At 52.4% G+C, this 25874-nt stretch overlaps 1 protein-coding gene across 1 annotated transcript in view; it reads right to left on the reverse strand.

The window, feature by feature from the left end:
* Positions 1–449: 449 nt before the first annotated feature.
* The window catches only part of KSR2 (kinase suppressor of ras 2), a 60993-nt gene continuing 35568 nt past the window's right edge, over positions 450–25874 (reverse strand). The window contains exons 13-18 of the mRNA XM_036393442.2: positions 19740–19836; positions 15986–16119; positions 11875–12006; positions 9170–9299; positions 7165–7298; positions 450–5357 (exon numbers count right to left, since the gene is read on the reverse strand). Coding sequence (XP_036249335.1) covers positions 5351–5357; positions 7165–7298; positions 9170–9299; positions 11875–12006; positions 15986–16119; positions 19740–19836 — 634 coding nt within the window. The 3' untranslated portion in view covers positions 450–5350. The remainder of the gene's footprint in view (positions 5358–7164; positions 7299–9169; positions 9300–11874; positions 12007–15985; positions 16120–19739; positions 19837–25874) is intronic.

A 25874-nucleotide genomic window follows, 5' to 3' on the forward strand; every position in this document is an offset into this window, starting at 1 on the left:
CTCTGATGGACTCATCCCAACCCCACCATGGATAAAAATCAAGGAGAGGACACGGAGCAGCACAAGGTTTTTTCAAATGTGTTTTGGTTTTTTTTTTTAGTTTTTTGGTCTTTTTTTTTTTTTTCTTTTTATTGGCATAAATAATTCATACACTGTCACCTCACCAAACACTGCACGAGAAACCACGGGAACAAATGGCTATCCAGGTCTGCAGGTCCCAGAGATTCGCACCCAGCCAGACAGCGGAAATTAGAAATTACTTTCTTCAAGTGTAGAAAACGTTAGAAATGTTCCTGTACAAATTTACAGCGGGGAGAATCCATCGTGCCTTTCTCAGAAATTCCTTTTTTTTTGGTTGGTTTTTTTTTTTTTTTTTTTTTTTAGTTTTTCTCAGTGGTTTGTGGGGGTGATTTGTAGTTTTATTTCTCACCAGCTTCTTTTTTTCCGGAGGTGTTGTTTTTTTTTTTTTTTTTGCAACGACGACAACAAAATATATATATATATATATATTTATATTTATATATATATTTATAAAAAGAAAAAAAAGGAGGTGGAGGGAGGAAAGGGGAACTGAAAATCAGCTCATTCTGCAAACTACCACGGAGAAAACGAAGCAGGCCAGCGAGTTCAGTTGGAAACTGTACAAGATTGAGGTCTGTATATATCTATATACATACATATAGAGATATGTATATATATCCATATATACCTTATGTACAAGGCAATGGAACATGGGAATTTACAGGGACCTGAAATTAAAGGCAGCGCTCGCAGCTGACCAAGCTTCCCCCCCCCAAAGAGTTGCTGTTGGCAACAAAAAAAATAGATAAATTCAAATAAATTCACAGAAAGTCAAACAAATTTAAATAAATTCATAGAAATTCAATTAAATTCAAATAATTTAAAATAAATAAAGGGTGAAGAAAGGAGGAAGGGCTTGACTCAGGGCACTTGGGGGTGGAGAGGGGCTCAGCACAGAGCCCTTCTCCTCACACAGCCAAAGAGGCCGAGTTCCAGGCACCAGCTCTTCCATAGAATCCTAAAATTGGCACAGGGAAGGGTTGGACTGGGTGTTGGGAGGGAATTTTTCCTGGTGAGGGCAGGCACAGGTTCCCAGAGCAGCTGTGGCTGCCCCTGGATCCCTGGCAGTGCCCAAGGCCACGGCTTGGGGCAGCCTGGGATGTGGAAGTGTCCCTGCCATGGGGTCTGAGGTCCCTTCCAACCCAAACCATTCCATAATTCCATGCTCTGGGAAAGGCTGAGCAGCTCCTCCACCTCCAAGACATTCATTTGTGCCTCCATCCATGCCAAATCTGCACCATCCCAGCTCCCGCCACGGGCAAGGACCGGATAAAAGTCATGGGGGCCGAACTCTGAGCTCGTCATTCCCAGAAATTGCCCGGTCAGGGCTCAGCGAGGATTTGGGAATTTGTGGGGAAAAGGGAAATAGAAGAAAAAGCCAGAGCAGGGAATATCCTTCAGCAGCCAAAGGAGGACACAGAGCTTTGGGGCCACCTCTTCCTCCTCTGGGAGAGTCCACATGACCCAGCCCCAAACGTGGTGACTCCACCAGCACCAAAATGCTGGAAAAACCCTCGGGCAGCAGCAAAGCCAGGGAGCTCTGGGAAGAGAGGGGAGGTGAAGGGAGGAGGATGGAGCGACAGGGCTGGGCCAGGAGCAGCCCCGGGGCTGGGGGCGGCTCCTGCATCTCAAAGGCAGCGCCCAGCAAAGCCCAGCCTGGCTCGGGATGGACCCTCTCCCTCCTCCAGAGCTATTGTGGAGAGCTTCTCCCGCATCCCCTCCCTGCTGAAGCGCTGGATATTTATAAACTGGGCCAAAGGGGGGAAAAAAATAAATATCCTTCACAAAGGCAGAGTCAAAAAAACCCCAGCCAGCAACAACAACAACAACAATAAGATTTGTTGGTTTGGCGGGTGGGGTTTTGTTTAAATAATGAAGACTTTAAAAATAAGAGGGAATGATGGGAATAATGTGGCAGCCTGAAGAACTGGAATGGAAGGGAAGGAGCTGCTCCTCGGAGCTCCTTTGGGATAAATTCAGGACAATTGATGCCATTGTACTGTGCCTGTGGCTGAGACACCACAGCGAGGGGAGAGGGGAGGAAGAGGCTGGAGAGCAGGGAGAGGTTGGCTGTAGGAATATTTAGTTTCTTCCTGATATTTAGTTTCTTCCTGATGCCCAAAATTCAGTGGAGAAGGGTGTGGCCAAGGGGGAGTGAGACAGGACAAGGGGAATGGCTTGAAAGTGAAAGAAGGCAGAGTTAAATGGGATATTGGGAAGGAATTGTTCCCTGGGAGGGTGGAGAGGGGCTGGGATGGAATTCCCAGAGCAGCTGGGGCTGCCCCTGGATCCCTGGCAGTGCCCAAGGCCAGGCTGGATGGGGTTTGGAGCAGCCTGGGACAGTGGGAGGTGTCCCTGCCATGGCAGGGGTGGCACTGGATGAGCTTTGAGGCCCTTCCCACCCAGCCCATCCCACGGTTCTGTGGCTGAGGCTGCAGCCCAGTGAGGCCCTGACACCACAGGGGAGCCCACCCAACACCCAGCACCCCTCAGTTCATTGTTCCCTCCACTCCTGGCCATAAAATCCATCAGGAATCTGCCAGCAGCTGTGAGACCCCTCGGGGGACACCAAGGTGAGACCTCCCAGGCCAGGACTTGGGACACGGGGAGCAAACCCCAATGACCCCAAGAGAGACCTCATCCCTTCCACCACAGATCCACACCACATCCATCACCCCCGTGATGAGCTCCCCCCTGGGGTCCCCTTCCTCCTCCTTCCAACACCTTCCCCTGTCTCCTGCTCCCCTGGGAATCCACACCTGCTCAGAACCCAAACCCACAGAGCCAGCAGGACCCTGCTCCCTCTGGATGGGGTTTGGGGATTGGTGACACCTCCCTGTGCCCCCCCCCAGCACCCAAAACCTCTGGGGAGGGGATTTTGTGCCTCCCCCAGAGGACAGGAGCAGCAGAGGTGAAGGCATTGGTGAGAGCTCAGAGAGACCCCGAGGTTTTAGTGCAAGGTTGGTGGCACATGTGTGCAGAGGGACACCTGGGAGGGGAGAGGGACACCAGGGGGACACAGGGACAGGTGGGGGGGACAGGGACACCTGGGGGGACACAGGGACAGCACTGGGGACAGGGACACCTGGAGGGACAGGGACAGCTGGGAGGGGAGCAGGGACAGCTGGGGGGGAGCAGGGACACCTGGGGGGACAGGGACACCTGGGGGGACACAGGGACAGCACTGGGGACAGGGACACCTGGGAGGGGAGCAGGGACAGCACTGGGGACAGGGATACCTTGGGGAGAGCAGGGACACCTGGAGGGAGCAGGAACATTTGGGAGGGGAGCAGGGACACCTGGGGGGACAGGAACAGGGACAGCACAGGCCATGGATGCTGCGGGCTGGGCTGGGGTGAAAGGCTGGGGTGATGAGCTGGGATGAGAAGCTGGGATGAGCCCTAACTCAGGAACCCCTGATTTGCTGCTGGAGCAGGGAACAATTAACCCAAACCAGGGCTCAGTCCTAAATCCATCCTGCCCCATCCCAGCTCCCTGCACTGCCTCCCATCCCAAAAACATCAGCAGGAGACTCCTCCAGATCCTTTTGGGGCTGGATCCACCCCTCCCTGCTCCTGCCCACCCTGGATTTTCACACGTGCACGCGTGGGGATTTTAATACCCCCACAATTAAAATCCCATCTCATCCCAGCTGCAATTAAGTTTCTAATGTTCATTTACTTATGCTAAAGCACTCCCAGCACCAGCGAGGAGGAGCTGGAGCAGCAGCCAGACAAACCAGGGCTGGCTGGGTTTGCAAAGCCTCGTCACGGCTCCAAATTAAAGCGAACTGAGACTACAATTGAATTATCTGGGATGGTTCCTGTCAAGCAATTATGCTCCATGAGAGCCTGGGAATGCAATTTGCTCTCATCTGACAGCTCATCCGAGGGGCTGGAGGGCCCATCCGAGCTGGGGGGGGGGGAGAGGGAAACACCAGCATGTGGAATCAGGTGGCAACAGCAGCTCCCAGAGAGAATTTTTGGGGAAACTCTGGGATTTGACTGATGGGAGATGAGGAAAATGGTCTTGGACATGGCTGAGATGTCCCAGAGTGGGGCTGGGAGCTGCTCTGTACAACCAGAGCCTGCCTGCATTCCCAGCTGCAGGAATGAACCACAGGAGAGGGGATGGATCCCAATTCCAGCTGATGCCCAGCCCCAGAGTGTCACAGACATCTTTTATGGAAAATCCTTTCCTTAGGATTTTTCCTCCTGAGAAGCTGAGAGGCCTCAGGAACAAAATGTACCCAATGGTTATCTGCTGCTGTGGAATGCAACAAGTGCATCTGGGATTGGCTCATGTGGTTGTTTCTAATTAATGGCCAATCACAGGGAGCTGGCTCGGACTCCCTGTCCGAGACAGAAGCTTTTGTTATCATTCTTTTCTATTCTATTCTTAGCCAGCCTTCTGATGAAACCTTTTCCTCTATTCTTTTAGTATAGTTTTAATGTAATATATATCATAAAATAATAAATCAAGCCTTCTGAAACATGGAGTCAGATCCTCGTCTCTTTCCCAATCTGAAAACCCCTGTGAGCTCGGTCACACCAGAGCAGCCCCAAACCCGGGATTTGGGGAGCGAGGAGCAGAGGCAGGAACGGGGCAGGGATGGAGAGCGAGGGGGCAGGGCCGGCTGATGAATTAACGGGATAAATCACCGGGAATGCGGAGCCGCGTCCCGCTGGCAGGGAGACCCGCGGGGGGACACGTAAGTGGCAGAGAAGCCACTTGTGAAAGGTCAGCGCTGCCCACGGAGGGGCTGCGGGGGCTGCGGGGGCAGCGGGACAGATGCATTTCCCCGCGGGGGGCACCTAATGGCAGCGGCACTCCCTGGCCCCGCAGGATCCGGGCACAAACTCATGAATCAGCGACATTCCCCCTTTTTTCATGACAAAACCGCAAAGAAATAAATAAAGGGAATTAAAGAAACCCGCAGAGAACAGAGAACGAGCCCTCCCCAGCCCAGCATCGTCGTGAGCGCTGGATGGGGATCAGAGGAGCCCTGGGGATAAACTGAAGTCATTGTCCTGTGGGTCACCCCTGCTCGGGGGGTTCTGTCCCCAGAGCCTGTGCACGGAGAGCCGCCCGCTGTCCCCATCCCACCGCTCCGGGGCTGCTCCGGCTCCCAGAGGATTCCCGGGATGCAGAAAGGCCGCGGGGGAAGATCCCGGTCCCGGTCCCGGCTCGCTCCGTAGCGCAGGGTGGGAAGCAGAGAGGAAGAGGAGACCCGCTGGGGGAGGAAGGCACCGTCCCACAACTCCTCCCGTCACAGCCTGGAGGGGACACAAGGAGCAGAGTCAGCCCTGGGGAACGTGGGGGTTTGTAGGGAAGATCTTTGGGAAAAACCCTCCTGGAAGAGCTTTGCCATGGAGCTGATCCCAAAAGCAGCGGCACCGGGGGAAGCCCTTGTTAGGAAAATTAACCCACAAACACCAGAGGTTGATGTCCAAAAAGGAGACAGAGCAATCCTTTCTGGCTTTATTCCAATAAAGGGAGAGGCCTTGGGGCATCCCCTAGGGTCTCTCCAATTTTTGGAGGATGCAGCCTCCTTTATATCCCAATTTCCTGGCCGCATTTTCTCTTTTTCCACACTGGCTGAGGTACTTGAGAGGTTCAGACTTCCCTAATCACCTGATACCAAAGATTTCCCTCTAAGGTATAACCCTCCCCTTTAATTTTTAATCCTTATGGAATTTAGGGGTTTTTCTTCCCCATTGTTTCTTTCATCTCTCAGTGTCTAATTTCATTTATCAGCAAACTTAAAGTTTATTTGTAAAAGCAAATCTCTTTTTCCATTCGTCAATCAGTGGAATCCCTCTCATGATTTCTTTTCTCTTCCAGAGCTGGTTTTATCTACCAGCAGACCTACAGCTTGTTTGGAAAGACAAATCTGCTATTCCTCTCATCCTGTACCTCCCTGCCATCCCTGCCCGGCTCCTGGAGCATCATCCAGAGGGGAAAGGGCTCCTTGGGTACCACTCCCATCCCTGTGCATCCAGGATCCCGCGGGGTTTGTGCCCCAATCCCTTGGATGCAGGGATGGCAGAGCCCTGGGGACCACGGCCACCTCATCCCTGTGCAAGCCGGGAATCCTGAACCTAACAGGACCCAACAGGAACCTTCTAGGACCTAACAGGAACAACAGCCAGAGCCGAGTCCCTGTGGAAGGAATCAGCTGCCGTGGAAAACCGAGCTGGAACATCCTGATTAGCAAAAGATTGGGACGGTAATTAACAGGGAGCTGCGGGGCAGCCCCAGCCCGGGGCGGGCAGAGCGTGGCTCAGTGACTGGAAAAAACATTCCCAAAGCCAGCGGAGCGATTCCGCAGCTGCCTCGGGGCCCGGCATCCTCCAGCATCCCCTGCCCGGCTGCCGGAGCCGCCCTGGTGCCTGCTTGGAGCGTGGCTTGGGAATTAACTCCGCTCCTGATTAACATCTCCCGTTCCGGGTGCCTTGGGGGACACCTGGCCGCGGGCTTTGCGCTGCTCCCGGCAGCCCCAAGGAACAGGGAGTGGCACTGGGGACATTCCAGACACTCTTGGAGACGCCCAGATAAGGAAAAAAGGCAGTTTGTTATCAGCAGCGGGAGAAACCAGCATCTCCCACCCTCTGTGAGGACAAAGATCGGTCCCTGAAGCCCCCAAAATGTCCTCAGTTCTCTCCCTGAGCTGACATCTCGTCCCCTCCATCCATTCCCATTTCCAGCCTCCGGGGATGCACGCTGGGAGCAGGAAAAATCCCCCCCGTGAATGCCACCCCCGCACGGGTGAGATTTTGGTTCTGTTTGTCACAACATGACAAATTCCGGGGAGGAAAATTAGTTTCTAAGTGATTGCTCTGCATTTTGCCTGCTGTTCCCAACAGGGCAGATTCCAAAATCCCAACTGGGGACCCTCTGATGCCGTTTCCTGCAGCACAGGGATGTGACTAAGCCAAAGCAATGGAACAGAGCAGGATTTGGCCATGGGAGAAGAAGGGATCAGGCTGGAAGCTGCCATGGCTGAGGGTCTGGGAAGGGTCCCTGGGCAGGGCATTCCCTCAATCCATAGAATCTGGGAATAAGGCACGGATGGGGACTTACTCTGCCGACTTCCAGAAGTGCCCCGGGTGGGAAAGGCGGCGGTTGCGCTTTGGCAGTTTCTCCAGCATGTCCATGAGCTTGGTGAAGGTGGGCCTCTCCTCCTGCTCGTAGGCCCAGCAGAACAGCAGGATGTCCTGGAGCCACAGGGAGAGAGCGTCAGGAAACCCAGCCAGGCCCTCTCCCAGTGGGAATTGAGCCAGGCACTCTCCCACCACAGCCCTCACCCCGAAGGAGCCCGTCTCCATCAGCACATCCTTGGGAAGGGCTGGGATGGAGGGGATGTGTCCATCCCATGAAGATCTGTCTCCATTACTGGGTTCTTGTTAATGATTGGGATGGAGGAAACATGTCCATCCCATGAGGAGCCATTTCCATCACTGGATCCTTGGGAAGGGCTGGGGTGGAGGGAACGTATTCATCCCATGAGGACCCATCTCCAACACCACATCCTTGGGAGGGGCTGGGATGGAAGAGATGAGTCCATCCCATGAGGATCCATCTCCACCACTGGTTTCTTGTTAAGGATTGGGATGGAAGGGATGTGTCCATCTCATGAGGACCCATCCCTATCACCACATCCTTGGGAAGGGCTGGGATGGAGGGAATGCTTCCATCCCATGAGGAGTCGTTTCCATCCCATGAGGATTCATTTCCATCACTAGATTCTTAGAAAGGGAGGAGGATGGAGGAGACATATCCATCCCATGAGGAGCCATTTCCATTACTGGATTCTCAGGAAGGACTGGGATGGAAGGGACATATCCATCCCATGAGGAGCCATCTCCATCACTGGATCCTTGGGAAGAGGATCCCATTTCCATCACTGAATTCTCATGAAGGGCTGGGATGGAGGAGATGAGTCCATCCCATGAGGATCTGTCTCCATTACTGGGCTCTTGTTAAGGATTGGGATGGAGGAGACATGTCCATCCCATGAGGAACCATTTCCATCACTGGATCCTTGGGAAGGGCTGGGGTGGAGAGAATGTGCCCAGCCCATGAGGATCCCATTTCCATCACCAGATTCCTGGGAAGGGCTGAGATGGAGGGAACATATTCATCCCATGAGGACCCATCTCCATCACCACATCCTTTGGAAGGGCTGGGATGGAAGACATGAGTCCATCCCATGAGGATCCATCTCCACCACTGGTTTCTTGTTAAGGATTGGGATGGAAGGGATGTGTCCATACCATGAAGAGCCCATCTCCATCACCACATCCTTGGCAAGGGCTGGGATAGAGGGAACATATCCATCCCATGAAGATCCCATTTCTATCACTGAAGTCTCATGAAGGGCTGGGATGGAGAAGATTAGTCCATCCCATGAGGATCTGTCTCCATTACTGGGTTCTTGTTAAGGATTGGGACGGGGCGGATGTGTCCATCCCATGAGGACCCATCTTCACCACTGGATTTTTGGGAAAGGCTGGGATGCAGGGGATGTGCCCAGCCCATGAGGAGCCATCTCCATCACTGGATCCTTGGGAAGGGTTGAGATGAGGAAATGTTTCCATCCCATGAGGAGACATTTCCATCACTGAATTCTCATGAAGGACTGGGATGGAAGGGATGTCTCCATCCCATGAGGACCCATTTCCATCACCAGATTCCTTGGGAAGGGCTGGGATGGAGGGAACATATCCATCTCATGAAGATCTGTCTCCATTACTAGGTTCTTAAGGATTGGGATGGACCCATCTCCATCACTGGGTTCTTGGGAAAGGCTGGGGTGGAGGGAATGTGCCCAACCCATGAGGCTCCCATTTGCATCCCCACATCCTCACGAAAGGCTGGGATGAAGGGGGGGGGTGTCCATCCCACAAGCACCCATCTCCATCCCTACAACATTGGGAAAGGCTGGAGCAAAGGGAGCGCTCCAGCTGAGCTCAGCAGCAGGACCAAGCCTGGCTGGGTGAGATCAGCAGATCCAGAGGGTTTCCCAAGGGCCCCACCAGCCATGTCCCAGTCCATGTACACCCCCACAGGGCCCCACAGCACCTACCGAGATCTCCTTGCCCATCCCGATCTGGCTGAGGTTGGGCTTCATCCCTCTTCCCACCTGCCAGATTATTGCCTCCGCTGGCTGTGTCTTGAAGGGCCATTCCCGGGCGTGCAGCTCGTACCAGATGGTGCTGTTGGGAGACACTGGGAATCAGAGATGGAGCAGCCAGCAGGTATTCAGGATGGGGTGTGACCGTGTTCACAGGGGTTTTAGGATGAGGGAAGAGACGAGGATCTGACTCCATGTTTCAGAAGGCTTGATTTATTATTTTATGATATATATTATATTAAAAATATACTAAAAGAATAGAAGAAGAAGTTTCATCAGAAGGCTGGCTAAGAATAGAAAAAGAAAGAATGATAACAAAGGCTTCTGTCTTGGACAGAAAGTCTGAGCCAGCTGGGCTGTGATTGGCCATTAATTAGAAACAACCAACACGGGCCAATCAAAGATCTACTTGTTGCATTCCACAGCAGCAGATAATCATTGTTTACATTTTGTCTTTGAGGCTTCTCAGCTTCTCAAGAAGAAAAAATCTTAAAGAAAAGATTTTTGATAAAAGATGTCTGTGACAATGGGGAGGTGTCCAGACACTGCAGCCACATCCAACCTCTCTCCCTGCTCCAGAACCATCCAGGAGATGCTTCATCCCAGAGGTGCTCCTTGATACAGAGGTGTCACCTCTCCCATTTTCCTGGAGCGAGCCCTGATTCCCACCAGGGGAAATCCCAGCCCATGGGAAGGAGGACAGAGGCTGATGGAGGCCCAGGCAGAGCCATCAAGTGGGATTGTCCCACCTGGATGCAACAGCACTGCCCATGGAGCAGCTGAAGAGAGGATGGTGGGGATGCAGCTGCCACTCCAGCAGAATTCCGGGAAGGGACGAGCCCAAGAATTCACTTTCACTCCAGCTTTTCCCTTTTTCTCCTCCAAAAATCTCTCCAAGCTCCAAAAACCCGTGCCATGACCCATCTCAGGTGTCCTCCCCAGGTGATGGCCACGTGAAGCCCCGGCCATCTGCTCCTGCTCTCATTGCTAAGCCAAGCCCTCTTTTCCATGAGGAATCCCAAATCCAAGGGAATATCCCAAAACAAGGGCATCACCGGTGGGCACCCCTGTGGTTTTCCGCCCCCGCTGCTGCCTGCAAGTTTTGCATCATCATTTTCTGGCACCCGGAGCCTGGATGAGCCTGGATTCCCACAATGCCAGCCCCACTGTCCAAGGCACATTCCCTGGGCCTGCTTTTCCCTCCCAGGGATGCCCTCGTGACCACTGAAAGGATCAAAACCCAGGGTTAAAATGACAGCAGGGTGGAAAAAAATCTGTCTGATAAACGAAAGATTCCTCCTGGTTAGGGAAGCTCCCTGATTTTGGGAATTGGGATTCTTCTGATTTTACATAATTTGGCTGGAAATCTCAAAAAAAAAAAAAAGTTGAATAATGGGAGAATGATGGGGGTGCAGAGGAATGGGGGGCTTGGCCACAGGACAAAATCCTCAGAAGGAGCATCCAAGCACCCTCAGATTGCATTCAACACCTCCAAGGCATTAATTCCAGTTTCTCACTGGGAGTTTTTGTCATCTTTAAAAGATCTTTTCCTCTTGCTCTCCCTGATCCCCAAATCCCTGGAAGGAAGCGACCCCTCAGGATCAGCCCTGGGCCTCCCAGGCTCGATGGTGGGCAGCAGAAACAAGAAAGAGGGAAAACGTGGGGAAACCTTTTCATCTTTTCAGGAAACTCATGCTTTCCATAAGGGCAGAGCTCACAACTGAGGGAAAAAAGGGAAAATTACGTCTCCCCACCCACTCTCACTTAGTTGGATACGATCCTTTAATTACCTCTTTATTTCTCTGCTGAAGTTGTACCTCAGGGAGGGCACAAAATAAAAGAGCCAGACCCTTCCAGCTGTAATTACTGCGGGTTTGATGGGAATATTGCCTCGGATAACGGGCCCACGCTCCCTAATCCCACAGCCTTCGAGGTATCCATGAGAAAATTAATCCTCTGGGTAAAGAGGAAAGGTTTTGGGAAAGGTTTAGCGGGGTGGAATTGGGCTCGTGCCCTCAGGGAGGTTTGTGGGCAGAAAAAGGGCAGGAGGAATGAGCTGGTTTGCTGAGGAAAACTTAGGAATTCTCATTTTCTTGGCTTTTGGTAACTGCTCATAGAGCTGGCACCACCATCAGCTCTCTGCAGTGGCTGGAGGGGGACATTGGGGCATCCAGGGGCTCCAGAGCTGTGTCCCCAACCTTTGGCATCCCCATCCATCATCCAAGCACCTTCTCAATGGCACCTGCCCCAGGAGGGTGCAGGGGAGAGATGATGCCAGGCTGGCATTCCCAGGATACTCTGGATCCCATTGCCAAGCACCACCCTGGTGCAAAACAGGAGGATTTGGTAATCTGGGGAGAACTGGGCTCTCCAGCGACTCCCAGATCTGTGTTCCCACCCCAGGCTGGCATCCTCAGGATACTCGGGATCCCATTACCCAGAGCCAGCCTGATCTAAAACAGGGGGATTTGGGGATTTAGGGATGGTTTCACTCAGAATTTCTCGAAGCAGGAAGGTTCATCCAGCCCAACCATGGGAATTCCGTCCAGCAGCGTCCCCTTGGATTTGGGACAAACCAAGAGCGTCCTCATCCCCTCCTGAGCCCAGAGCAGCTCCCACCTGACCCAACCAGGCCAGATCCCTGTCCCAGGACTCACCCCAGTGCAAAGACATCCGAGTGCTTGGAGAAGGGCAGCTTGTCCTCCTCGGTGTCGGGCGAGAGCTGCCGGATGATCTCGGGGGCCAGGTGGCACAGCCAGCCGTTCTGGATGCGCAGCTTGTTCTCCCTCCTGTGGGACACGGAGCCGTGGGTACAGCGGGCACAGCACCGCCAGCTGCCCACCCTCCTCTCAGGGATTTAAACCTGGTTTTAGCCACATCAAAGTCAGGTTTTAACCCTGCTCTGAGAAATGTCCCTGCCCAGGCAGCAGGACAAAATTGGATGGTGGTTCCTGTCAGGACATGGAGCCAGAGCTGTGGGAACCCCAGGGCACAGCACCACCACATCCCCAACTTCCCACCCTCTTCCCAAGGTTTTTAAGCCAGATTTTACCCACGTCATTCTTGCAAAGTCAGGTTTTAACCCTGCTCTGGAAATGTCCCAGCCATGCAGCAGGACAAAATTTGATGGTGGCTCCTGCCGGGACACAGAGCTGGAGCCATGGGTATCCTGGGGAAAGCATCTCCACATCCCCAGCAAGCAGCTTCCCATCCTCTTCCCAAGGTTTTTAAGCCTGGTTTTTCCCACACCATCCTTGCAAAGTCAGGTTTTAACCCTGCTCTGAGAAATGTCCCTGCCAGGCAGCAGGACAAAACAGGGGCACAGGATGGTGCTTTAGGGGAACTTTGGCTCTCCCAGGCTGGTGATGGGGATTTAGGGTCTGCTGGGGCTCCTGCTGTGCCCTTTGCACCAAAAGCTCTTAAAGGATCCAGGGGTAAAGTGGGGATGAATTCCCCCAGGGGCCCCACTGTGGTTGGAGCAGGAATTTGGACTGGGCACCACAAAGTGACTCTTCTGAGCAAACCCATCCTAAAGTAACAGCGTGGGAATTGGTGGTTTTGGGTCTTTGGCCCCAAAACAGCCCCTCAAAGTCCAAGCCTCCAATGGCATCTCCCATGGGAGCAGCCTGGCTTTATAACAACCCCTCATTTCACCTCATTTGTCCTTCCTCCACCTCCCCAGGCTCCCTCTGCTTGGGCTAAATCCATTGGAATCCTTTGGGCAACAGCTGAGGATGGCATTGGTGACTTCTCCATCCTTTACATCCTCCAGCAGGCACCCAGGATACACTGCTGGCTTCAAAATCCCTGGATCACCAGGGGTGGTGACACCTGCGGCAGCTCCATCGTGTGTCTGAGCCCAGGTTCAGCAGCAGGAGGGAACAAACCTGTCCCACGTCACCTTGGGCTGGCTCCTGCCAGGGATTTCTCCCTGTTTGTGCTTGGAACCCTCCTAAAGATGGGGATGAACAGGGCTAAGGGATGGCTGTGGGGTCATCTGTCCTCCTGAATGTCAGCCTGGGGCCAAAATCCCATGGGAAACCATCCAGGGATGGGGTTCCACCTCAAAGCTGGCCCATAATCCCAAAATGGCACAATCCAGATCCTCCTGCCTGCAAAGCTGTCCTCATTACCAGTGACAGGTCTGGCTGTGACCAGAGGGACTCCCTTCCCTAGGGAGGGACACTGCCACTCCAGGGAATCACTGATGACGCCTCCTTGTCCCCTCTGGAGCATCCATGGCTCCTCTCCATCTCCTCCTTGTCCCCTCTGGGCTGTCCATGGCTCCTCTCCATCCTCCTTGTCCCCTCTGGGGTGTCCATGGCTCCTCTCCGCCCTCCTTGTCCCCTCTGGAGCATCCATGGCTCCTCTCCGCCCTCCTTGTCCCCTCTGGAACACCCATGGCTCCTCTCCATTCTCCTTGTCCCCTCTGGGCTGTCCATGGCTCCTCTCCATCCTCCTTGTCCCCTCTGGAGCATCCATGGCTCCTCTCCATTCTCCTTGTCCCCTCTGGGCTGTCCATGGCTCCTCTCCATCCTCCTTGTCCCCTCTGGAGCATCCATGGCTCCTCTCCATCCTCCTTGTCCCCTCTGGAACATCCATGGCTCCTCTCCATTCTCCTTGTCCCCTCTGGGGTGTCCATGGCTCCTCTCCATTCTCCTTGTCCCCTCTGGGCTGTCCATGGCTCCTCTCCATCCTCCTTGTCCCCTCTGGGGTGTCCATGGCTCCTCTCCACCCTCCTTGTCCCCTCTGGAGCATCCATGGCTCCTCTCCACCCTCCTTGTCCCCTCTGGGCTGTCCATGGCTCCTCTCCATCCTCCTTGTCCCCTCTGGGCTGTCCATGGCTCCTCTCCATCCTCCTTGTCCCCTCTGGAACATCCATGGCTCCTCTCCATTCTCCTTGTCCCCTCTGGGCTGTCCATGGCTCCTCTCCATCTCCTCCTTGTCCCCACTGAGCCCAAGGACATTTAAATAAAGGAGGAATAAATCTGATTTCAGCAGGATGAAACCCCAAGTCACCAAATCTCTGCAGGAAGTGCTTTAACCCCAGCAAAACCAGCTGAAGAAATGTCACCATCCTTAACCTGACCTCCAAAAATTTGCTTCCTTCCCAAGAGATGTTTCTCCAAGCCACTAAGAACCCAACACTGGGATTTATCTCTTGTCTTCATCTGAGAAACACCAAAACCAGCAAAAACCCACCCTGAAAAGGGGAGATCAGACGTGCAGACACTTCCTGTTCCAAAATTCATGGTGGCTGTGGATCCCTGCTCTCCTCTCAGCTCTCCTCCAGCAGAAAACATCTGCTACCAGTACCCCAGGGCACAAATTTTTCTCATTTTCTCCATTTTTCCAGCAAAACTCTGCTCATTTCTATCCAGCCTTGCTTTCCTGGCCACCTCCTGGATTCTAACCTCACAAGGGACATCCCAGTCTTGGGCAGAGGTGGCCACACATTGGCCACCTCCTCAGAAACCCCATTCCCCCATTTCTCATTCCATCTCTGGAGCATCCCTGACCTTCACAGGAAAGATTCCTGCCAAAGCTTGGCCGGTTTTGCCCAGTCCTCATTCCCACCTGGAATGAGCTGCCCCTTCCTCCTGGCAGGCCCTGAATCCCAAGTCCCCCGCCCAGCTGCCAAACCAGAGGCAAATCCCAGTTTGGATCAGGAGATCCTGATTTCCTAGCTTTCCAAAGTTTTTGGCCAAGTTTGTGCTGAAATCCATTGATATTTATCCAGGCAGAGTGGAAAATCTGGGAGTGTGGGATGGAGAGAGGCGGTCACTGCCGTTTCCTTTAATCCTTTGAAATCATCACTGGGAAATTAGGGAAAAATCCATCATTTCCAAAGTTCTTTTTATCTCTTGAGCATCTTTGACGTGGAGATGGAAGGACCAGGAGAAAACTGCCCAAGCTTGGGGTGTTCTGCTCCCAACACAAAGGGTTTAGAGGGAAATCCAACACAAAGGATTTAATGGGAAAGGCGGGAAAAGTCAGCAATGTTCTTATTCCCCACTTAACAAAAAATGGGAAATATCACCTCTGTTCTTCCTTCCCTGCTTCTGTTTCCTTTTTCCACCCCAGCTTTGCTTTTCCTCCTTTCCACAGCTGCTGGAACTCTTTTTCCTGCCATTCCTACAGCTGGAAAACCTCCCAAAGCATCAGGACAAGAAATTTAATAAAGAGCATTTACCAAAACCTTCAGATTTAAGCCCTCCGAGACCCCAAAATGTCACAATGTTGTGAAAATCCCAAGCTTGGCTCTCATTGTCCATGTCCTGCTCCATGCCCAGCACAGACACCATGGCCAGATGTCTGTGATTCCCAAAATGTCACTGGAGTGGGGACAGCACAGGGATAGCATCACTCAATCCAGGCAGGGGATGAAGCAGATGCCAGGGATTTATAACGATGGAAAGGGAAAAGCCAAGGAATGAACCAGCCCTGCTGCCACAGGAACATCTCCTGCCTGGCTGCAGGGTGGTTTGGCCATGGAAATGACGCATCCCATGGGAAGAGGTTGGTGCAAGGGGCACAATCTGCCTCTCTGAACCAAAATTCCAGAGGCTCACACACGGCATCATGTTCCTTCCTATGGATCAAAGCCATCTCCCTTCAAACAGAGCAGCCCCACGACACTCAAAGGTCTCTTGAGCTCCTGTCTGCTGAGGCTGGGGACACAGAGAAGCATTTGGAGAGGGATTTTTTGGGATCATTCCCAGCTTCTAGGGCACGGGGAGGAGCCCCAGTGTGTCCATGCCCTCCTACCTGCCTGCCTGCAGAACCCCGGAGATGCTGAAGAGCCCAAAGTCGGTGATCACCACCTTCCCATTGTCGTAGAAGACATTCTTGGACTTGAGGTCCTTGTGGAGGATGCCCTTGGCATGCAGGTATCCCATTCCCTGGGATGGAACAGAGAGAGGAAAACACCCCGAGGTTACAAAGGCAGCACAAATGGGCAGGATAACACCAGAGTGGCAGCATTCCCGTGGGATCCATGAGCCACCACGGCACATCCAGGCTGGACCACGTCCCCAAAGGACCCTGCAGGAAGGGAAAGTGCCTGGAAGGGATGGGCTCCTGGAGGGAGATGGGATTGTGGAGTGAGTGTCCCAGCTGCCACAGCGCCCGCTCATCGTCCTGATTAATTGATTCCACAGGAAAAATGAGCGGCAAACCCACCCGGCTGCCGCTTCCCTGGAACCCTCTGCTGGGAAATGGATGGTGATGATGTTTCTGCCTCTGTTTTTTTGGGGGCTGGCAGAGGAGGGTAATAATTCACCGCTCCCTACAGCCCCACCGGCGCTTCCGACGGCCCCATCCGCCTGGAAACGGGCGCCTCGCAGGAGTCCTGCCTTAATTCCTTCCCCCCCAGGAAAAACTGCTCGGTGGTTAATTAAAATTAGTGCTAATGAGGCACAAAAAGGCCATGGGTGGGAAATCCAAACTCTCCTGTTTAGCCTCGGCAAATCAAGCAGACTGCCGGCAGCTCTGCGTGGCGGATGTTCAGCTCCACAGGATCATTCTGGGAACGGGGAGGGGGATAAAGCACATTTATCCCAACTTCAGCAGGGATTTTCATGCTGTCCCACTTTTCACTCTCCTAAGCAGACTCGGGGAAAACTTGATCTGCAGGATGCTGCTGAAGGATCAATGCCCAACAGGCCGGCAAACTGTTGCTTAAGAGGGAATATTGGTTGTCTGGCACTGGAAAAAAGGGGGATTTATTAACTGGAATTCCATGGGGATCCATCCATCCTGAGTCTCATCTTTTCATCTATCATCATTAACCACACAGGCTGTGTGAGAAGAATTTATTTTTAAGCTGGTGGCTGATGTGGAGCCAGAAGCCCAATCCAAATTCCACCATCTGGAAAAAGTGGGAAAACAAACAGAAAAACACACCAACCCAGCAAGATATGGGAGTTTCACTGCCCCCCGTGGGGAGAAAATCCTACAGAGCTTCTGCCAAGGGATGCTGGAGGAAGGAAAGGATTTGGGGCTGGATGCCAGGACCATTCCAGGCACCGGGATTAATTAGGGGTCTCCAGCTCCCAGCACATGAAATAATGATGAGGTTTAAAAATCAGTTTTCAAATGTCACTGTCACCTCCAGAAAGTGCCAGGGTGGAGCCAGGAGCAGCATTCCAATGTTTCCCTGGCCAGGTGCAGTGCAGGGCCCTGAGCATCCATGGAGGAGCCCCAGTGCCACGGGAATGCTCTGCAGCCCCTTCCCCATTGTTTGAGGGTGATGGGACCCCAGAGCAGCACCAGGACCTTGCTCCCACCTGCTCCCACATCCATGGAGCTCATCTCCATGGAATCATCAAACACAGCCCGGCCTCTGCTGAAGGAATTTCTCTGGGCAAACCCCCATATCCCTCACCTTGCTCCATGCAGATCCCACTGCAAATTCCAGCCCTGCCACCTCAGCCCCTGGGATGATCCCTGAGGAAGCACTCTGGGCCCAGGAATGCCCTCATTGCTGGGCTGTGTGAAAAGCCAGCTCCCTCTGCCGGCACCACCGCTCCCGGGAGGAATCTTCCTCCCCCTCCCAGGATCAATCATCCTCCCCCTCCCGAGGATCTCGGGATAACCTTGCACCCACTGATCCAAGGAGCTGAGCAGCTCTCCCGTCACATTCCAGGACTCCAAGGATAAAATCAAACAGCTGCCGTGACTGTGCAGAAAATCCAAAGCCTCCGGAAAATGCAGCTCCAATCCCACCCCAACCAAGGTGTTGGGATTTCCCTTCCTGACACCCACCACTTCCAAGTCCCCCAAAACACCTGCTGGAGATTGGTGGGTAGAGGTGGGAAGGCTGGGGAGCTGCTGCTCCTCGGCAGGAATGGGCCATGTGGTTGGGTCACGGCATTGGGGCAGGGCTGGGCTTCTCCAGGAATTCCCTTTGGTGCCCAGGGAGAGCCTTTGGAGAGCTCTGTTAATTCCTCCAGGGATCTGGGGTGGATACAAAGCCTCTCTGCCTCTCAGCATCACAGACTTGGAGGTTTCCAACCTGTTCCCAACAGGCAGCAGCTGCAGAAAACAAGGAAGTCTCAGCCTCATCCTCGAAACCCACACGGAGCAGTGAACCCACGCAGGGAAAGGGGCTGAACAGAGCTGTTATTCCTGCTGGGAACATCTGGAAGGCAAAAGCCCTGAGCACAAAAAGGGGGAAAAAATACAAGGCTAGACTGTGATGCTTCAAATGTTTGCTCAGCAGGAAAAAATCTGTGTCTAAAAGGTGGAAAACATGGATCAGAAGTAGGAATTAAGGAGGGAGAGGCTCTGGGCTGCCTCAGGCACCCCCAGCTCAGGACATGGCTCTGAGGCAGATAAAGGTTCAGGCTGTGCTCACCTGGAGAGTCCAGGAGGATTGAAGGAATTTTAAATTTAAAGTTAAAACTGGGTCTAAATAAACACAAAATAAACAATTTATTAAGGACCATCCAAGGAAAAGGCATCACCCAGGAAATATTGCTGAACACATTCTACTTTTAACCTGGGTTTGAGCATTTAAGGGGGGCTAAGGTCTGCCAGAAAATCTGATTTTCTGTTGTTTCCCCACAGTTACATGTGGGATTAGCTCCAGGTTTGGGCTCCAGGGGGGAAATGTTGGCTGACCTTGAGCAGGGCACAGGGGCACTGTCACAGCTCCCATGGCAGAGCACATGCCAAATATTCCTGGTGATAAATGTGTTTGGAATCACAGCACAGCCCCGTTCTCGCAGACAGCTCAACACCTCAGTGCTGCTGCTGACAACCCATGGGAAGCTGTGAGGGCTCAGGACCCGAATTCCCGGCCACTCCACCCTGCCATGGGAGGATCCTGCCCGGGATTGTTTGCAGGGACATGTCTGAGGTGTGGAAGATGCACTTGGGGTCATCCCTGGGAAAGGAAAAGTGTTTTTAGCTCTGGAAAATGTATGTGAGCTTGGCCTTGTGGCACCATGGCATGGATTTCTCCAGGAGCCTCGGCCCCGGGAATGTTTTATGGGAATTCTGGGAATGCTGGAAGTGTCCAAGGCCAGGCTGGACAGGGCTTGGAGCAGCCCTGGGATAGTGGAAGGTGGAATGTAATGAGTTTTAGGCTCCCTTCCAACACAAACCATTCCATGATTATTCCTTTTTTTTTCCAAGAGGAGAGGAATATCCCACCAGGAACTCCCCCACAGAAGCAATGCTGGATTTAAACACCTGAAATTCCAGCAGGGAAGAGGAGCAGCGGGCCAGGATGAGCCCCAAGCACGGGGAGCCCATGGAAGCTTTGGTGCCACCTCAATTCAGACACATGAGAGAGGTCAAAGACACCTGGATTTTAAAGCCAAGGAGTTCTAACCTGTCCAGAATCACTGGATTTTAAAGCTAAGGAGTTCTAACCTGCCCAGAATCCTTGGATTTTAAAACCAAGGAGTCCTATCTTGCTCAGAATCCTTGGCTGCTCCTCTTCCTGCTCCCCAGAATGACTGGACTGGGCTCTTGGCTGGGTTTTCTGCAGGATCCAGACCCCACCAGACCATACCTTCACAATTTCTTGTGCTATCTGCCTCGTCTTGTTGACATCCAGGACAATTTTGGCGTCCCTCACCACAGAGTAGAGAGTCCGTCCTTTACACAGGCTGGAAAAGGGAAAGAGAAGTTACAAACCCTCCTGGAGAAACAGCCCCAAATCATAAATAAATAAATAAATAATCACAGGATTTGGGCCAGATTTTGGCCCCCTGGCTCGAGGCAGGTTGAGGATTCTGCAGGGAACTGGGGGCTCTCCCAGTTTGGCACCGGGAGGGAGTTCTCAGTGCTCCTGGTGTGACCTGGTGGCACCACCGTGGTGCCACAAGGGACAACCTGGGCTGGCCCCTGGCTTTTCCTTGTGTCCCAACCCAGAGCAAACCACCTGGTCCTCCCACCTCTGAGTTTTTGTGCAGAACTGGCCGTGCCTCCCCCCTCCTCCTCCTCCTCCCTCGGGATCCAAAGCTCACAGATGTAAAATGAGTCAAAAGAGGAAAGACAGGGAGGGGGAAAAAAATCCCCCAACCCAACCCCATGCACTGTACAATGTCCTCCAATTTTCCTTCTCGTACCAATTACAGTAAAATCTATTTACAGAGCCTTAATTACCAAAGGCAGCTGGATTGGGGGGGGGGGGGGGGAATGGATATAAACCAATTAAAAATATATTGACATTTGAATATCATAATGGAGGACGTGGGTGGCTGCTGCCTCGACTCCCGCCCACAAAAAAGAGCTTTTTTTTTTGCTTTTCTCTATCCACCCACGCTCATTCCAGGCAACTTTGGAAGGATGAGACTGGATACCTGTGCCTGGGAAATAAAACACCCAGCACACAGCTTGTTAAAGAGGTTTGGTGGCTGCAGATGTTGATTGGATTCTGTTCTGGTTAACAAATTTAAAGTTCTAGGGTTTCATTCCACTGCTTTCCCCCAGCTCGGCTCCACTGCTTTCTCCTCTCCCAGTTCCTCCTGCCCTGGGAATTCCAGCATGCACTGGTTTGGATTCAACCCCTGGGAGAGGTTTTGTCTTTTTTGGGTGAAAATAATGACAGAATAATAAAAGAGAATCACAGGATGGTTTGGGTTGGAAGGGACTTGAGGGGCTGTATAATTCCAACCCTCTGCCATGGGCAGGGACACCTTGGATGGGGCTTGGAGCAACCTGGGATAAAGAAAGTGTCCCTGCCCATGGCAGAGGGTGGAATGGGATGAGCTTTAATGTCCCTGCCCACCCAAACCATTCCATGAGTCCATGAAACCCAGAAGAACCCCAAACTCCAGAAGCTCACGGATACAAAGGATCCTCCTGCTCCACATCACTCCATGGGCAGAGAGCAGAATTTTCAGCACAAGCAGTGAAACAGGAATGGAGCAATCCCCACATCCCCTGGGTTTTGGAAAGACAACAGCACCCTTCCAAATATTTCCTCACTGGGAGCATTAGGAATTGTCCTGCTGGGCACAAGTGAGCTGCAGTGGGGATTTAGGGCAGCGAGTGCCTCCTCAGGGATGGCTTTCCTTGCTCAGGTGTCCCAGCACCTCCCTGAGCATCCCAGCTGGATTTATCCCTGAGGCAGCTGCACTCCCTCTGAACCATCTTCCCATCTCCTGCAGCACTTGGACTGCAGTCAAATAAGAATTTGCTGGAGATTAGGATCCAGGCACTTGGAAATCAGTGATAAAATCCTCGGGTTTCTGTAACCGGAACGAATCAAAGTGTGCAGAATAACGACGGACATGAATTGTCCTTCCACCACCTGTGTTTTCCTACACTAATTTGCTACATAAACCCACCAAGCTTTACCCTCTGCCACACAATAGCCTTTTGCCACCTCCATGACCTGCCTGCACACACAGGAGTTCCCCCAGCCCTTCCCAACCTCTGGAAAACACGTTTTCTCCCAGAGAAAACCTTTATACAGCCAGTTGCCTGTGATCTGAATTGGTGACAAATTGACACTGGGAATGCAATGAGTGGATTAGCACTGGAACAGGGCTGGATTCCAGCCCTAAAGAGAGTTAAGATCAGCTGTTTTCCTGGGAAAGGGTTGTTTAGAGAAAAATCCTCCCATTTCTGCTTATCTGAACTGCTGAGATAACCCCAAGAGCGGAGCTTGCAGCCCTTTTCTGGTGAGATTCCCATCTTTCCACTTCATTTACAGGATTTCCAAATCCTCCCCAGTGGATAGAGCCGCTGCGGGAGGACAGCCAGACCTGGGGTGGTAGCACCAGGACGTGTCCCTGTCACCTCTGCTCCTCAGACCCTGGCAGAGCCATCAAAGCAGCCCAGGTGCTTCTCCCCTCCCCTGGATGAATAAATCCAAATGAATTCACCGAGCCACCGGCACATCCGATGTTTCTTGCTGGATAAGGAGCTGCCAACGTGGAGATAAAGCCTGGTTGATACCTTTTATGCAGCACCTGAGCCCATTCAGCCACCACCTGCAGAACCTTTTCATGGCACAGCTCCACAATTCCGCTTCTCCTTGTTCCTCAATCGCTCCCCATTCGGGCAGGACAAAGAGCGGCGCCCGGGGCACGCTCGGAGTCTTGTGCCTTTCCACTTGGAGAGGTCCCTGCTGAGCCTGGCTTTGAGGGACACGGCTGGGGATGACAAGGCCACAAAATGCCTACGCTCGACACCAAAAACAAGGCAGATAATTTGCATCTTCAGATGGATCCTGGGTTATTCAGCACTGAAGTGAAAACTCATAAGGAATTTTCATCTTCTTCTCCCAAACTTCTCCGTCCCACCTGGCGGCAGAGTGGGTTGATGACACGTGCCCCGGTGCCACGAGGTGACCAAACACCATCCAGAGCTGAGGGGTGGCTGGGACAGAGATGCAGAGATCCTTCTGGGAGTCCTCAGGAGTGCACCTCATCCCATGGCACATCCACATCCACATCCCTGTGCCTTTCCCAGCATCAGGACAGGCCCAGCCTCATCCTGCTGCAGATGTCACTCTCAATTCAAAATGAGTTTTTGAAGTGTTCAGCCAAGCAAGCCAAATCCCAAATTGCTTTATAAACACTCTGCATTCCCAACGTGGGCTGGAGACATCAGCAGCGGGAGCAAAGCCAAGGCGGCTCGCAGAGGAACAATTTGGGATGAGGGAGGAAGAGCTGGAGCGCTGCCTCTGGGTGTTTGTGCTGTTCCATGGGAAAACAGCCTCATCCCTCTTCCATCCCTTGGGGTTTTTTTCCCCTCTCTGCAATACTGATGGTCATCAGCTCTGCACTGGGGGCCAGCACCTCTACATTGGTGGTTATTGTCTCTACATTGATGGCCATTAGTCCTACACTGGTGGCCAACTGGTGGTAATAACCTCTACACTGATGGTCATCAAGTCTACACTGATGGCCATCACCTTTGTACTGATGGTCATCAGCACTGACAGCCACCACCTCTGTACTGATGGTCAATGTCCCTACACTGGTGGCCAACACCTCTACATTGGTGGTCATTGTCTCTACATCGATGGCCATTACTACTACACTGGTGGCCACCACCTCTATACTGGTGACAATCACCTCTACACTGATGGTCATCAAGTCTACACTGATGGCCATCACCTTTACATTGACGGCCACCATCTCTGTACTTATGGTCGTTGTGTCTACACTGGTGGCCAACACCTCTACATTGGTGGCCATTGTTGGGATCTTTAGCTGGTCAGAGTGACCCTGAGAAAAGTTTGAAAGTCTCTTTTCCCAGCCTGGTGCTTGAAGAAGGAGTCAGGGCTCTTCATTTCTCAGTCTCAAGGTTGTTCATTGTTTCTCATCTATAAAAAATTTTCTCCTGCCCTGCCGAGGTCCATCCAGCAGGACAGTTCCAGGCACTCTGCCTGCCCCAGGGCAGGGTTATGTCTTTGTACTAAAAACTACCTGTACAATGTTTACAATTCCTTTCCAATACCCATCACCTGTGTTAGACACTGAGCTTCTACTCTGAACCAATCCAAAAGTGCCAACATCACAGCAGAAGATGGAGACCAAGAAGAAGAAGGAGAAAGGCTGGACATGCCCAGTTCCCTCCATCTTGCCCCCTGAACCCCCATAACAAAAACCCCAAAATCTACTTTTCCACCCCATGATAACGTCACTATTATTCTACCTAAACTGTTGTGGCTTGCTGATCTTCATCTAAGGTTGGTGATTTGCTCCATGGGTCATAATCAAACCCACAGGTGTTTTGGGCTCTGTGCCAGGGCTTCTGAGCCCTCTGGCAGGAGTCCTGGCTATCCTGGACAGCCAGAGGATGTTCTGGGTTCCCATAGCCATGACCTCTCCCTTGATGGCCACCACCTCTATCCTGGTGACCATCACCTCTACACTGATGGTCACTGTCTCTACCTTGATGGCCACCACCTCTACAGTGATAGTCATCACCTCTTCACTCATGGCAATCACCTCTAAGTCAATGGCCATCACCTCTACACTGATGGCCATCACCTCTGCACTGATGGCCAGCACCTCTGCAAGGATGGAGATTCCATCCTGGCCCCTGCTCAGGAGCAGGGATCATCCCGAGCCAAGAGTTGTGGGCCGCATTCCATCACTCCAGGAGTTTTTTGCTTCCCTTCCCTCTTCTCATCCTCATAAATGCCCATTCAATTAAAGAGGTGATAAATGCCAGACCTCGGGAAGTTCATGCCAGGATATGGATTTATAGGGAAGCAGCTCGGATACCATGGAGACAGCCAGCACTATAGACCCAGGGGAGACACTAGAGAAGAGAGCGAAGTGGGGAATTAATAAAAAATGCTTTAATATAAAAATACCTCTGCTCCCAGGTTACATCTGTGCTGGAAGAAAAGACACGGCAAAGGATGCTTGGATGCTCCCACATTCCCCAGCAGTTTACCCACTTTGAGGTTTTCATGGAAAAAGGATCCTTTGGGGAATGTTAAGAAAGAAACAGCAACAGGAACCACTGAGCCAGGACTTATTTGATTTCATTTGAGCAGGACCAGAGAGGGAAAGAAGGAGCTCTGCACATTCCAGCACGTTCCTGACTTATTTAGGAAGTTTTCCAGCTGCTCCCATATATTGGCTTGTTTTTCTCTTTTCCCAGAATCTGGCAATGGTGCTTTTGGAACTCAACAGCTCCTGAGGTGTTTCACACAAAGGAAAATTGAACAAGGCTGTAAGAGCAGCAATGGGAGAGCTTTAGGTTCATTTTTATCCCGAGGTTTTGTTTTCCTCTAAGTGGATAAGGAATTTCACCTCCTCGATTCCCTGCCAATGCCAGAGCCAGGAGTGGCAGCATCCAGCCTGAAATTCCTCAGCCCTCTACATCCAAACCCCACAACCACAACCAGGGAGGAAAAATTAGGATATGAGGGAAAATTTCTTCACTGAAAGGGTTGTCAAGCCCTGGCACATCCCTGGAGTCCCCATCTCCGGAGGATTTAGCAGCTCTGTGTGGATGTGGCACCTAGGGACATGGATCAGTGGTGGCCTTGGCAGTGCTGGGGGAATGGTTGGAATTGACGATCTTAAGGATCTTTTCCAATCCAAACAATTCTGTGCTTCTATGGAAGCAGCAGACAAAACTCAGTGCCAGAAAAGGCGTGACCTGAGCATCCAGCAGATCCCAGCCCCTCCAGGCTGGAAATACTCATCCCATCCAACCCCATTCCAACTGAACCCAATGGGAAGCCAGGGAATTCAACTCCTGCCATTTCAAGCAGAGCCCGTGTCCCCAGCCTGGAGATGGGAGAGACCCTCCTGCTCCTCATGGAGGAGCCTCTGCAGAGCCAAACCAGCAGGAGGAAACAGAAAAGCCCTGGAGAGCCAACGCTCCCCTCATCCCGCTATCTCCAGCCGATGGAAGCACCGGCTTTTGATGGATATTACTTAGGCAGCAAAATTTTCCTGCCGGCAGCTGGCACGCACGATAACTACAGCCAAACCACAAGGGCTGCAGGAGGAGGAGGAGGAGGGGGATCTGCCTCCCCGAAAAGTAGCTCCAACTCCATCGTCACCTCGGAAAAAAACAAGTTCTTTGGAAAAAGCCAACTCCATGCATTTTTATTTGGAGGAAATAGAGGAGACGAGTTCTTCTCCAGCTGCGGGGAGAAGAGCTCTGAGCCAGGTGAATGCAAAGCAGCCCCTGGGGCTTAGCTAAAGCCAGGCTTGCAAAC

Source organism: Molothrus ater, chromosome 18 (assembly GCF_012460135.2).
Source record: "Molothrus ater isolate BHLD 08-10-18 breed brown headed cowbird chromosome 18, BPBGC_Mater_1.1, whole genome shotgun sequence".
In the NCBI taxonomy this organism is placed as follows: Eukaryota; Metazoa; Chordata; class Aves; order Passeriformes; family Icteridae; genus Molothrus; species Molothrus ater.